The following is a 14,858-nucleotide window of genomic DNA, read 5'->3' as shown; positions in this document are numbered from 1 at the left end:
TCAGGAGCTTAGCTATGTATTTAGGTCTGACATTCATTGCTTGAGATTCAAAGCCAAGATTCAAGGCTAATATATAGCTTTCTCTCTTGCCCTGAGTGTCAATCCAGTCTTGATGTCTATGATTTTGCTTGACAGCTTCAGGATTTTGTATCAAGGTTTCCATTGAGGTGTCTAAGGCCTTTGAACAATATACATTTCTGTTTCCAAGGAATGGCCTCTTTCCATGTCCTTATTTTTAAGATGTCATACGAGGTAGCAGAATCTTGCATGACATATTTTCGCACAAGGGCCAAAGATTTCCAAAGTGTCCCTGAATACAGAGATTGAAGTCCCCTTGCCATTGGGAGGCCTTTCGGAAGCCGTAACACTTTCTTCCAAAACCCTGCTTCTAGGGCCTCTGAAATTTGCCATGGTAAGTTTAAGCCTGCCTCTGCTCCATAAGTTAGAACCGCTACAACCTTCTGTTTGTAGAATGTCAAAATAGGTAACATGGTGAACCTACCGTACCTTTTATTTAGTATAGTCCCTTGTGCAGATTACATATTAACTTTTGATTTTAAGTCTACAGCCCAAGGGTTTAGTTCAGGCTTATGTTGATACGAATCCCTAAGTAAAGTATTGTATTGACCTGCTCCATGTACCCACTCCCTACTTGCCATCCACATTTTGTTTTTTGTTTGCCCCTTAAGGTACTGAGGATCAGTATTTTTGATTTGTTCACATTTATTCTAAGGTCATAAGCCTGTAGTTGTGTCATTCTATGTTGGAGCCTTATGGGTGTTTGGTCTATGAGGACCAAATCATCCGCATAAAGCAACCACAGTACCACATTTCCGTTGACCTTAGTCGGGAAAGCCCTAGCTTCACCCAGTAAACCTTTCATTTCTGATCGATATAGATTAAACAAGGCAGGCGCAAGAGGACAGCCTTGCTTCAACCCTCTGTAAGTTTCTATTCTCTTAGAAAGCAAGCATTGTGAATTTAGTCTAACCTGCACCATGTTGTTTGAATATAAAGATTGAATAGCCTTTAGCAGGTCTCTAGGGCAGTCCCAAGGTGACAATTTTCTCCATAAACTATCCCTGCTCACGCTGTCAAAGGCTTGTTCCAAGTCTATGAACGCTAAAAATAGTTTGTCCATTCCTTGAACGCCCATAGTTTTAGAGTGTTTAGTAAGTAGAGATTTAAATCAGTACCTACTCCTTTGGTAAATCCTGTTTGACAGGGATCTAGGCGACCTTCTTCCTTTGCCCAGCTGATAAGGTGACATTAGAAGTATTGATGCAAGCAATTTGCCAAGAACATCTGATAGGGCTATAGTCCGAAGATTTCTTGGGTTCGACGTATCCCCCTTCTTGAAGATCAGAATTATTATTGCCGACTTCCAATAAATGGGGGTGGCCTTTGACTTCAAGATCTGCTGAAACAACAAGCAATTAAACTTAGCCCATACTTCTGGTGCCCCTTTAAGCATATAGTTAGTGAGACCATCAGTTCCAGAGGCACGCGATGGGCTCTTTGTTTTTTTACTAAGGCCATTATTTGTCTTTATCAAAATCCAGGGACCAATCACCATTAGTTTGACTGTCCTCGTCTTCAACCACTGAGGTAGCACAAAGTTTTAAAATGACTAACCCAACACATTTCAGGCACCCCACTAGTCAAGAGGGAGGTCTGAAATACATTATTTTTGCTAATTAAGTACCAGATTTGTCACACCTTTTTTTTGCAAATTGCCCTCAACATTAGTTCCACCTCCGGCTGTTATCTCATCATTCTAAAAGAGATTACCCAATTCCTATATTTTTGCTTCCTTTTTTTTATTGTGCATTTTATGATCTCATTATGCCTCGCCTTAAGATCGTCTCTCAAACCAAAGCCTTGTTGTAACAATGCTTGGGATGGAAATCAGGCTTCCTATAACTACCCCAATCTCTTCATAATGGAGAAAAATGGGGGTATATTCCAACCCCGACCTGCCCCCTCCAAGATCCCAATATATTTAATCAAAATTGAATCTAGATCATTAGGTTTAATCCTTAATCTGTTCCTCCCCAGTGTAATATAGAGTGTTCCCATATTATCCACTTCGGGTCATCTCTTCCAGCTCTTCCATGTCATTTTTAAAAGAGCATGGTCACTATTTTCCATTGGGAGAACTGCTAGTAACTCTATTCGATGCAGGAGATTCTGTGAAACAAAAGGTTGTCCAAAATGGACTTTGTGTTTCCAAATTTGTCCAAAATGGCCTTTGTGTTTATGCAACCCCAAGTTGATCTCCCTGGTATATCTCATTTGGTCTGCCTATTCAACATATGACATTCTCTCTCATTCACTTCACGCGACCACAGGACCACTCTCTTGAGCTGAAAAGGTGGTAGTCTCAAATGGGTCTAAACAGCTCATATTTAGGTCCAAACAGATAATAAAATAGGGATCACACAATTCAATGGAACACTCATCCATTAAATCTCGGACAGACTCAATAAAGGAGGTTGAATCTATCATGGCCGAATTCCAATATAGATTAAACAAAACAATAGGCTTGAATTCGGAAGTTATAGAGTCATCATACTTCAGTATCAACATTTGAATAAATGGATTCGGGTTTCTTAATTCAGACACCAAAAGGCCTTGTCCATTTATCATCAGGGTTAGCAAGCTGGAATAGGGTCTCCCCCTTATGCCTTTCAGCGCTGGATTCAAATACACAGAGAAACCATCACACATTGGAGAAGAACGAAGCCACGTTTCCTGCAAACATAGAATATCGTAAAAAGACAAGTTTAGATGAGTAACATTGAACAGATGTTGAAATCTCCTATTATTCCAACAAGCCAATGACCCTAGAGTTGGAATATCCTCAGCCTCGATCTAGACGTTATTGGGGGAAGCTATTGCCTATGCTATCCAGGACCAGTCCTCTTGCATTCTTGATGGAGCAGGACATTCCTGCTCTTCGATAACCCTTCTGTAAGGAACACTCCTACAGGAAAATGTCACTCTCAATAGATCTTTCCTTGGCCCTTGTTGGCTGTTTGTCTTATTTCCACAAATAGTGGCTTATGTAGTAGAGTATAAGTTACGTTGGACAGGATTCAATTGACCCTTGCCTCTTTCTGACACCGCATGATGACCCACAAGTAACTGGCCCAGGGAGTGGGGCGGGGGGTTTACAAAAGTGTTCCCGAACCTCTTCAAAGGTTTGGGCAAACTACAGAATTGCAAAGTGAAACTCCACATCAACCCGTCGCTGTCGCTCAGCACTACAGGAGCATCACCATAGATATACAGAAGCAAGTAGAAGAGGAGATAAGATATACCTTTATCTCATGGACCTTCATATCATCGAGCCAGCAGTGGGACCCATCCCTTGGGTCTCCCCTTTTGTACTAGTCCCTAAGAAATCGGCGGAAGGATCCATCCGTCTCTGCTTGGATATGCACTGTCCCAACATGGCGTTCCAGCGAGAACGGCACTAAGCCCCAAGGATAACGGACATGATCCACCTCCTCAACGGGGCAACCATGTTCTCAAAACTTGAACTCAATAAAGGCTAACACCAGTTGGAGCTGGCCCCGGAGTCTCGATATATCACCACCTTAGTGACTCACGTGGGGCTCTTCCGCTACAAGCGCTTGAACTTTGGTATATCCTCAGCTACCAAGATCTTTCAGGAAGAGATCCACCAGGTAATCAAGCACATACAGGGGGGTGTCTGATCTACAACGATGACATTCTAGTGTTTGGCAAGACAGCCCAGGAACACAACAACACTCTGTACAAGGTCTGCATGTCCCTAGAAGTGGCCCATGTAACGCTCAACAAAGACAAGTGTGAATTTGCCAAGCAGTTCCTCAAGTTCTTTGGACACATATTTTCAGACCAGGGAATGCGTCCGCACCCAGACAAGGTCAAAGCCTTACAAGAAGCTCCCCACCCCGGGAACGTATTGGACCTCAGGTCTTTCCTACGACTGGCAAGTTACTGCTCCCGTTCTCTAGAAAACTTTGGACGGCGAGTGCCCCACTCCGAACATTAACCAAAGTAAACCAAGACTGTGGGCCTGATCACGACCTCGGCGGTAACGCTAACGCTATTAGCGCGTGGGCTATTAGCGCGACCGCCATAGCCCCCGGCGCTAATAGCGCAGGATCACGAGTTGGGCGGACTTGGAAGTCCCCATTCCCCATTGAGCCCATTCGGGAATGCCCCATTCCCCATTGGGCTCAATGGGGAAAATTTGCGCTCTTACCGCCGGCAGATTTCTCGCCGGCAGTAATAGTGCAAATTTTCGGTGGATTTCCCCCCAGCCAAGAGCTGGGGCAAAATCCGCCGAAGCCCTGATTCGGCGGACCCTTAAATCCGGCGGTAATAGCGCTACCGCCGGATTTAAGGGTTACCGCCGAGGTCGTGATCAGGCCCTTTGTCTGGACACCTGAATGCAAGGCTGCATTTACAGAAATCCGAACACGCATTGTCTTAGCCATCGACATGGCATGCTTCAACTCTGCCAAAGACACAGAAGTTAACTGTAGATGCAAGCACCGTGGGACTAGGAACCATACTCGCACAATACGACCCTAGTACCCAACACATCAAGAAAGTTGTGTCATACGCAAGCCGCAGTCTAACCACCAACAAGCAAAAATACTCACAGGAGGAAAAGGAAAGTCTAGCGGTCATCCCTGCTTGCAAACATTTCCACCTGTTCCTATTTGGGAAAGTATTTACAGTGGTCACTGATCACCAAGCCCTTCTCACCATCTATGGTAACCCACGAGCCCGGATGCCGCCAAGAATAGAAAGATTGGGACTCCATCTCCAGGACTACAAATTTACCATCCTCCACAGGCCAGGAAAATAGAAAAACCCAGCTCACTACCTTTCACGCCACCCTACTGGACCCCCACAACCCGAGCACTCAATTGCAGACGCATATCTATAGTACGTTACCCACCAAATGACCCATTCCCCATAGCATGGAGGACGCTTCTGCAGGAATCAGCGGCGGATCCGGTTCTATCGATCATAGTCGAATGCATTTGTCAAGGCAAAATGAAACATGCAAAAGAAAGGGCCAGGCACCTGGCTGAGACGCTGCAGGGTGCCATCAAAGCCCTCTCACTCGTCCAGGATGAGCTCACCACCACTGAGGATCACATCATCATGAAGGACCGCCGAATTGTTTGCCCCAGTCGCTACACCAGCATGTCATCGATCTGGCACATGAGGGACACAGGTGGGTGGTTTCAACGAAGAAGCTACTGCGACAGAAAATCTGGTTCTCAGGTCTGGATAAGCAGGTGGAGGACACTCTAAAAAATGTGCCATTTGCAGTGTGGTAGTGCCACTTCCCCAGCCAAACCCCCTGAGGATGTCTCCACTCGCAAGCAGAGTATGGGAAGAACTGGCTATTGACTTTTTGGGGCCCCCTTTGGGATGGCACCTGCTCACTAGTGGTAATCAACGAATACTCAAGATGCCCAGAAGTACAAATGGTGCCATCCACAGCGGCAACGGCAGTGATCCTGTTCCTGGACCGAATACTCACGGCCTATGGGTGGCCCAAGTCATGAAGTCTGACAATGGACCGCTCTTCACCAGTGTGGACTTTGCCAATACATGGGGTTCAAGCATCGGAAAATCATACCCCTCTGGCTACAAGCCAATAGCATGGTTGAGCGCTTCATGGGAAACCTGAAGAGGGCACTACAAGTGGCTCAATTGTCCCACAAGCCTTTCGAACAGACGTTGTACCAGCTCTTGTGGGATTACCGCCACACTTTCCACAGCACCACCGGCCAGTGCCCAGCTGACCTCTTGTTCAGTTGCAAACTATGGACAAGTCTGCTGTAGGGACCCCTGGGGGGGTAACAACATACCGGAGGATGAGGAGCTCCGAACCATAGACACCGAAGAAAAGCAGAAGAAGATTGCGGCGGAGGAGCAGAGAGGGGCTCAGAAACACACCTTCGAGGAAGGTGACAGAGTAATAGTGCGCCAGACTCAGAGAAGGAAAGAGGACTCCCAATTCGCACTGGTTCCCTCACTGTCACAAGGGTGAAGGACACAATGATCACCACAGCTGATGATGAAGGCAGGGAGATCACGAGAAATGTGTCGCACTTCAAGGAATGCCGTGGTGATGTGACACCTTGGGAAGTGTCATGGAAGACTTTGAGGACCCAGAGGAGACCTGGGTCAGAGAAGATTCTGATTACTCATATACTGGGGGGACGAGGAAGCCTTGTGTGAAGAAACCGCAGGCGACGACAACAGAGGAACATCAGATAGATGCCCTCATCGCAGCACCGAGCCGACGAGAGAAGGCCACCCAGTCAGAGCAAAGACTAAATCCAGAAGACTCATTAAAGAGATGGGTTAGCTCTTGACTAGTTATTTAAAAAGAAGGAAGGTTGTCATGCCTATGTTAAGTTTCCAACCCCATCATTATGTGGGAGTTGGGGTTAGGGTGGGAGATGGACACGGGAGGAAAGGGGATGTGACAGGGATCAAGGGGAAGTTGAATATTCATTAAAAGACGGAGTTGAGACCGGTATCTACTGTGTGGGCCTCCCTTCCTTTTGGCGCGTGCGGTGCCCTGGGACGAGCGAGTGTGCAGCGCATTGGAGCGTATCAGCTCCATAACACTTACCTCACTGTGACTGAAGCAAGACTGGACTTGAGCACCGGCGCTACACGCCGGGGTCCGTTTATGTAGAAAGGCAGTCCTTAATTTCAATGCAAATCCACTAGAGCCACAACATGTCTAGTTTCCTCAAATATTGAAGCGAGACTGGACTCGAACACTGAACCACTACCTTTTGCCTGCAGGTGTCTGCTGCTGCTGCAGCTTCTGTGTCCGCTGCCACGTTGGCCCACTGCTTTTCTGTGACATCCTTTGCTCCGGTCCACTCTCTGGCACCTTCAGGGGGGTCAGGGGTCAGCCTCTCTCCCTCCCTCCCTCCCTCTCTTGACAGGGCCTGGCGACAAGGCCTGTCACATACCTCATGTCACCATACAGCCTCAGGACTACTGCATTAGCTACAGCTGATTCAACTTGAAGCTGTACTTGCAAACTTTGATCTGAACGTTGGGGAAAATGTCAATTATGAACATGTCTGATGAAAGGCTTGCAGTCAGGGACGTCATTTAGGGGTCGCAACTGCGACCCCTGAGGTCTCTACCCCTGAGGTCTCTACCCCTGTGGTCTCCCTTGCTACCCCTAAAAAAAAAGAACATTCATTTTTTTAATTTAATGCTCCTGAGCTGTGGCCAGCGCCATGTGGCTCTTTGCTTCTGGAGTGGCTGGCTTTCTTGTTCAGGCCTCGTAAATAAAATAAAAAAAGAACAGGGGTTCCACAAGTCTAACACTTTCAGCAGTAACCCTAAATAAGAAAAAAAATGTGTCTTTCTGGAATTCTATACAATAATTGCTAGACTCATTAAAGGTTTATTTCAGGCACACTTCAGGGGGTGATCACTGATTTAGTCTGTGTAGTGTACTTAGGCACAATGATGTGATGCCACTTCCTGTTTTGTTTTGTCAAGTGGTGAAAGGTCGCATTCCATCGCTTCCCGGGATATCACTTCAGGGTGGGGTCAAATGACATCACTTCCTGTGATGATGTCATAGGTCAAGGGTCATGTGATGTCACTTCCGATACCCATAGCATTTTGGTGAAATGACGTCCCTGTGTGCAGTGCTGTAAAGGTAGCTTGCTCCAATCAGGTCCTCTGGTGGTTGAGGGTATCAAAGAAATTCACAAATGCAACTACAAAAGGCCTCTTGCTCTTGCACACCAAAAAACATACCTTGGGAAATTCATATTAGGCAAAGTGGTCAGCAATAGAAGGCCAACGGTCAAAACGCTGCTGGTGACATTCAATTTCACTACCCCCCCTTAATGGAGTTTAGGTTCTGGGGTATAGATGGTGGGTGCAGGGAGGGGGAAGGTGGCATAGGGCTGGGCACACCACTGTAAAAATGAAAAAGGAATGCCACTGGCATTATTTTCACCATTGATATTCACTTTCCTGTAAATCCATACAGAAACACAGGACATTCCCTTTCTCTTGCTTGGCGTTACTGACAGTTTTTGGACAAGTTCTGTGGCCTTCATCTGTATATTTAAATCAGGAAAAGGCAGCAATGCTTTCTGAAGCTTTTTTCTTGTTTCCCAGATTTGTGAACATTTGGAATGAGAAATTACATTAACAAGGTCGTAAAGGGGTCCTGCCCCTCGACCCAGGACGTTAGTATTTGCAACCAACCAGCCCAAATGTCTTAAAATAATCATCTAAATCCTGCTTTTGTTTGTATTTCGCACCTTAGGCACGTGAAGCATGTCGGATGGGACCCTAACACTGGCTTTGATGTAAGTATGGATCAACATTGGAGGTTTATATCATTCCTGTGGGTTATTTTGATAGACTAGTCACCCTGCAGCCATAAACAATCAGTCATAACAGTAGTAGAACACATGGGCAGTGTTGCTTACCAACTGAAACGTCTACCTGCCCTAAACTGCCCAGCTCATTTATGATACCATACATGAGTTTAAAGAGGCTTACATTTATGACCCTCCGGCCAATTGCCCAAATTCCTTGTTGGTGATGTTAGGTGTGAAACCCCACACCACTTGGCCTTGGGGCTGGTGGATCATGTACATGTGCTGTGACAGAGTGACGTAATGGCTTGACACTACATTTTCTAGAGCTCAATCAGGATACCTAAGGCAGGTGCTCCACCATAGAAGCTGTGCCCCTGTCTGTATCATACGCTAATCTACAAGGCTTATACCACACAAAATCTGCCGATGAGGATTATCCAAATCAAGAGCTCTGACCCATCCAAAGACCTGCCTTTGTTTCCTGTATCATTGCATCTAGAACCTTATGATAGACAATGACCACATCTGCACCATGCCCTCATACAGAATGACAATGTGGTTCTTTAAGTCTGCCTCATGCCCCTCTGTTCGACATCCAAGATGGGGCTTCATCCATGGAACCATGCTGGATGATGTAGTTAGGTTGGCTTAATAATCATTTTTGCTTGATCAGAGAAACAGACCCAGCCACAAAGAAGTTCATAAAACTTCATGTATGAGGGTGGATCCGACACCCTCGCAGGATGCCGCCCAAAAGTACCAAATCACAGGGAGATGAAGATGAGCTGGAACCCATCTCGCAAACACTCTGGAGGCAAGTCACACCTGCTGGCGAGATGCATTCCAGTCAACATGACATGCTGCTTGTTACACAAACTCATCTACTTTGTCACAGTCCACATGGCCTAAAAGAGACCACTGAGCTAACACAACAGATGGTGCCCCTGTTGGTCCAGAGTGAAAATACCCATTGAAATAAACTCAGAGAAAACAAAATCGATTTAGAGATTTCTAAATTGAACTGGCTTCCCCTTGCCGCACCCGAGTGTGCACAGCATTTGACTGGTGCGGCGGGGCGGCAAGACTGCAGTCGTAGGGTTCCATGTGTTAATATCCCCGCAAAAATATTGCCATACAAAAATATCACCATATTGTTGCAGCGATATTAAGGCATGGAACCTGCGGGGGACACCCCTGCAACCCTGCATTATTTTTAAAGGAGTGGGGGGCACCCCTGGAACCCCCGCTCCCAAAACCCCCAAAAATTATCCCCCCAAAAATATCGCCTATGGCCGTTCCTGACGACCATATATATGGCGATATTTTTGGTGGGGATAATATGTAGTGATACCAGTTGTAGCTGTATGGGGTAAGTTTGTGTGTGTGTATATGTTGAATGGGAATAGTTGTAGCATGGAAGGGAGGGGTGGGGTGGTGCAGTAAGTGAAAGTGGGTTTGTGCGGGGGTTGAGAAATAGTTGGAATTTGTAGCTCTGGAGAAAGATGGCATAATAGCGAATTGTTCGCTGCCCCACAGAACAGGTTTGCTTATCCTTACACGAAAATTCAAGCAACTAGGACAGGTTTGCATTTCTGTAGAGATGCATCTGCCCAACCAACCAATCTACAGCAAAAGGCAGATCACACCCATGATTGACGACTGTGGCAAATCAAGGGTATTCATCCCTTCTCCCCAAGGGGGAGCAACCCCCTAAAAGGTAGGCGATCCTGCTCTGATATACCCTCCTTAGGGTAAGTGTCCCTCACTGGGAGTGACTCCCCCTTAGGGGACAAGGACTCCCGTTCCTATGAGGAAATCCCTAGATTGCCCAACATAACAGCATATATGGGACTGCCTGCTGGGAAGAAGAATGTAACATCTTTATATTTGACTGCAGGCAATGCTGAAGTGAATCTAGTAGAAAAAGGAAAAGAGAATGTCTCTTTAAGAATAGATGTGTATTTAACTGAAACAAGTAGAAGAAGGAAGAAGAGAGAGTATTGTACGCAGGGGAAGCCCCCTTGCGCCTTGTGGGGTCAGAGCAGAGACTTTCCACAGAGCCTGCGAATTTGGAATCAACGAAGAATGCCACAGTGAGACAGTGGGAGGCTGGCAAGAACAGCAACGGGGAAACCGCTGCCCAAGAAGAGATGGCCACGGGTGCTGCCCCCTCCTGTTGGCACTGTGTCACACGTGGGTCTACCGTCCACCTGCCCAGCAGTGTTCCCAGGGCACCCCAGTGGGATTCCCGTCACTCCCTGTGGGGAAAAGCTCTGATGACCTGGCTAGAGATCCAGCATAGTCAGGGGTGCTGTCCCCTCCGTTGGGCGCCTGCCTCGCATGTGGGTTGACGGTCCTCCTGCCCAGCAGCAGACCCGGGGTGCCCCAGTGGAGTACCAGTACCTCTCTGGAGGGAAAAGCTCTATTGCTCTCTGGCCAGAGCTCCAGAATGGCTGCAACCGCGGTTGACTGTCCTCCTGACCAGCTGAAGTCATTGGGGGGCCTGCCGTTCCTTCTGGACACCATGGGCCCTTCTCGCCCGGGCCTATTGGAATGCATCGCAATACCATATGGGCATGCTCCGAGCCCCTCCCAGGCCCTCTGCACGGTGCTGGCTTCTGATTTCACCACAAAAACTCAGGACAGCCTGTCCTCACTTTCCTCTTCCTCTACCTTTCTCAGGCCCCCTTTGGCTCCCTTTCCCTCTCCTCTTCCTTTTTCCCCCTTCTCTCGGACAACACCTGATGATGTTTCTAGACAAGTCCGATCTATGAAAGTGTTGTCCAAACAGGTGCTTCCCTGCTCTTCCAGAACTATCAAGGATCACATTTTCACCCTTGCTCCAGCCTTGGCTGATTCCTGCAAACACTCTTTCACCACTGGATCTTTCCCCTCTATCCTCAAGCACTCCCATGTGCAACCCTTCCTTAAAAAGCCTACTGCCGATCCTACCCGTCCATCAAACTATAGCCCGATTTCGATCACTCCTTTCCTGGGAAAACTCCTGGAAAAGCTAGCCATCTCCCAGCTTACTCTCCACACTAAATCTGTTGGTTGTCTCCATGACCATCACTCTGGCTTCAGAGCAGCCAGAGGCACAGAAACTGCTCTCCTGCACTCTAATCTTGATTTCTGCTCTCCCTCTGTCATCATCCTCCTTGACCTTTCCTCTGCTTTTGGCACGGTCAATCATGCCACCCTGATCAGTCGACTCTGTGAGAACTTGGGCATCACTGATCAGGCCCTGGCGTGGCTGACCTCCTTCCTCCTGGACCGACCCTCCCAGGTCAAACCTGGGTCCTTTCTCTCCACCACCTCTCTCTCCACATGTGGTGTATCCCAGGGCTCTATCCTCTCACCCTGGCTCTTCAATGTCTATTTGGCCCCTTTGGCCCACTTAATTTCCACCTTCTCTTCTAACTTTCAGTGTTATGTGGTTGACACTCAGCTCTCTATGAGGCTTCCCTCAGCTGCCTCATCTCCCTCGCTCTTTCCTGACTGTCTATCCACTTCCAGGATTGGTGTGCCTCCAACGATCTCTGCCTTAAAGGGATACTCTAGTAAACATTTTTATTTCAAAAATAGATAGGCCACATTAAAAAAAAAATACTAGCATCCTCCGTTTTAAAACTTCCTATGTAAAATTTTGAGCTATTCAAGCTCAAAATTCGAAAAAGCAAGCACAGGGGCGCCGCATTTTGTGAAATGGAGGCCCTCCTGTGCTGGCTTTTGCTTTTGCGGCACTAATGAAGGAAAAGCCAGCCAGCTGTAGTAAACAAAGTCTACCGCTGGGTGGCTTTCCCTTCATTAGTGCCGGGACTCGGAGGACGCGGACCGGAGACCAGAGCAGGAAAGCTGCAGCTGAATCTCGGTAAGTGCTATACAAAAAATGAGCACTAGCTGCGGTTTTTTTTCTAAGTTTTCCGGGCTGGAGGAGCCCGGAAAACTTAGAAATAAAACCGCAGCTTTAAAAACGTTGTATTTATGTTTGCGGTCGCTTTTGAAGCGACCGCAAACATAAATACAAAGTTGTGTTTGAAAACGCTGCGATTTTTCTTTCCAAGTTTCTCAGGCAAATCCGGCTTGGAGGAGCCTGCGAAACTCGGAAAGAAAAACCGCAGCGTTTTCAAACACAACCGCGTGTGTTTCTGCCTGCTGTGGCTTTCACTTTGGGTCTCCGGTGCTCCAGGGGAGCACCGAAGACCCAAAGTGAAAGCCACAGCAGGCAGAAACACACGCGGTTGTGTTTACATGCCGCGTAGTGTTTCTACCTGCAGCTGATTTCCCATTTGGGGCTCTCGGGCTCCCCGTGGGGAGCCCGAGAGCCCCAAATGGAAAAGCAGATTCAGGCAGACACAACGCGGTTGTTTTCCGCAACGCCGCGTTGTGTCTGCCTGAATCTGCTTTTCCATTTGGGGTTCTCGGGAGCCCGAGAGCCCCAAATGGTAAAGCAGATTCAGGCAGACACAACACGGTTGTGTTGGAAAACGCTGCGGTTTTATAACCGCAGCGTTTTCCAACACAATAACGTTTTATTTATGTTTGCGGTCGTTTCAAAAGCGACCGCAAACATAAATACAACGTTTTTAAAGCTGCGGTTTTATTTCTAAGTTTTCCGGGCTCCTCCAGCCCGGAAAACTTAGAAAAAAAATCGCAGCTAGTGCTTATTTTTTGTATAGCACTTACCGAGATTCAGCTGCAGCTTTCCTGCTCTGGTCTCCGGTCCGCGTCCTCCGAGTCCCGGCACTAATGAAGGGAAAGCCACCCAGCGGTAGACTTTGTTTACTACAGCTGGCTGGCTTTTCCTTCATTAGTGCCGCAAAAGCCAGCACAGGAGGGCCTCCATTTCACAAAATGGCGGCGCCCTTGTGCTTGCTTTTGAGCTTAAATATCTCAAAATTTTACATAGGAAGTTTTAAAACGGAGGATGCTAGTATTTTTTTTTAATGTGGGCTATCTATTTTTGAAATAAATTTTTTTACTAGAGTATGCCTTTAATGTCAGTGAGACGTAGATCCTTCTCATTGGGACCCCTGCTCCCGCTTTCCCATTCCTCACTCTGGCCGCCCTCCTTGGGCCCTCTACTCTCGCCTCCCTGTGAGTCAAAAAACCTTGGTGTCATCTTCAACTCCGCTCTCTCCTTATCTCCTCACATCACGGACCATGCCAAAATGGCCCACTTCCAGCTGCACCTCCTCAGAGGTATTCTTCCTTTTCTCACTTTCCCCCAGAAGCTCTTTGTCTCCAGAGCCCTGATTCTATCCAGTCTGGACTACTGCAACAGCTTCTTTCTCAATCTGGCTGCCTCTACTCTCCATCCTCTGCAACTAATCCAGAACAGGACTGCAAGAGGTATCCTTGGCCTCACGCCCAGGCACTGTATCTCTCCAGACCTGAAATAACTCCAATGGCTGCAAGGATTAATTTCAAGACCCTCTGCATCGTCCACAAAGCTTTCTGGGGCCGGGGCCTGCACTACATCCTACTGTCTCTGCCGAAATACCTTCCTTCTAGAGCCCTTCAATCTGCTACCTCCAACTCTCTGAGGGTCAGATGCTTCTCTAGACAGAGAGTGGGGGTAGATGTCCCTCACTGGCCCTCTCATACTTGAGCCGGATCACCGGAAGTTCCAGAAGCAGCTCAAGACCTTCCTTTTTGCCTCGGTCTTCTCTCTCTCACTTCCCTGCTAACTTATCTGTCTGCTGTGCCAACTGGTTGCCTGGTACCCTCAGGTTCTCACTGGGTAGCAGGCTCCTCCTAGACAAGTCTTCCTTGCAGTGCCTCCCCACCTACTGTGCACTTAGGGGCTGTAAACTGTAACTCCTACAGCCCCCCTACTTCCTAGCACTTACCTAGGGCCGCGCAACCCTGGCTGCACTTACTTAGAGTCAAGCTGCCCTGTTCGCTCTTCCCCTCTCCCTTGCACTTCCCCCTCTCCCTTCCCCTTGCACTTTGCATTGTCACACTTGTACGATCCGAATGACACAAGGCCTAGTAGGATCGTTTGTCTTCCCTCTCTTGTCTTGTGGCGCATAGAAACACTTGTGTACAGGCGCAATATAAATGCCATATCATATCATAGCCCAAGTGGGTGGTAAACTCTATCTATGGATAAATATGGGTGCAAGACCGATAGCTAACAAGAACCGTAAGGGAAAGTTAAAAATAACTTTGAAGAGAGAGGTCAAGAGGGCGTGAAACAGTTGAGAGATAAAAGGGTGGGGTCCATGTAGTCTGCCCGGAGGATTCAACACGACGGGCAGATTGGTCGCCTGGAATGGCAGATCCGCTCATGGGACCGCTGCCCGGGTGCACCCAGCCCCAGGCCGAATTTCCTCTGTGTCAGTGCACCGACCTTATGTCGGCTGGGAAGGCCCCAGGGGGTATGTGGCTCCGGTGGAGAGCCTTACAGCCTGCTAGCAGCAGTTTTGCCGTGTTCACAGGGGCCGATGGAGATTGACT

The 14,858-nt window shown here is 47.7% G+C and overlaps 1 protein-coding gene across 2 annotated transcripts in view; it reads left to right on the top strand.

Annotated features, from left to right (window-relative positions):
• WAS (WASP actin nucleation promoting factor) overlaps positions 1-14,858 on the top strand; it is a 372,670-nt gene that overhangs the window by 211,595 nt on the left and 146,217 nt on the right. For both annotated transcript variants that reach the window (XM_069647523.1, XM_069647524.1), the window contains one exon: positions 8,339-8,381. In XM_069647523.1, coding sequence (XP_069503624.1) covers positions 8,339-8,381 — 43 coding nt within the window. The remainder of the gene's footprint in view (positions 1-8,338; positions 8,382-14,858) is intronic.

Source organism: Ambystoma mexicanum, chromosome 2q, assembly GCF_040938575.1.
Source record: "Ambystoma mexicanum isolate Mex_15411 chromosome 2q, UKY_AmexF1_1, whole genome shotgun sequence".
NCBI lineage: Eukaryota > Metazoa > Chordata > Amphibia > Caudata > Ambystomatidae > Ambystoma > Ambystoma mexicanum.
Note: the sequence above shows the minus strand (reverse complement) of the source record. Positions and strands in the feature narration are given on the sequence as shown.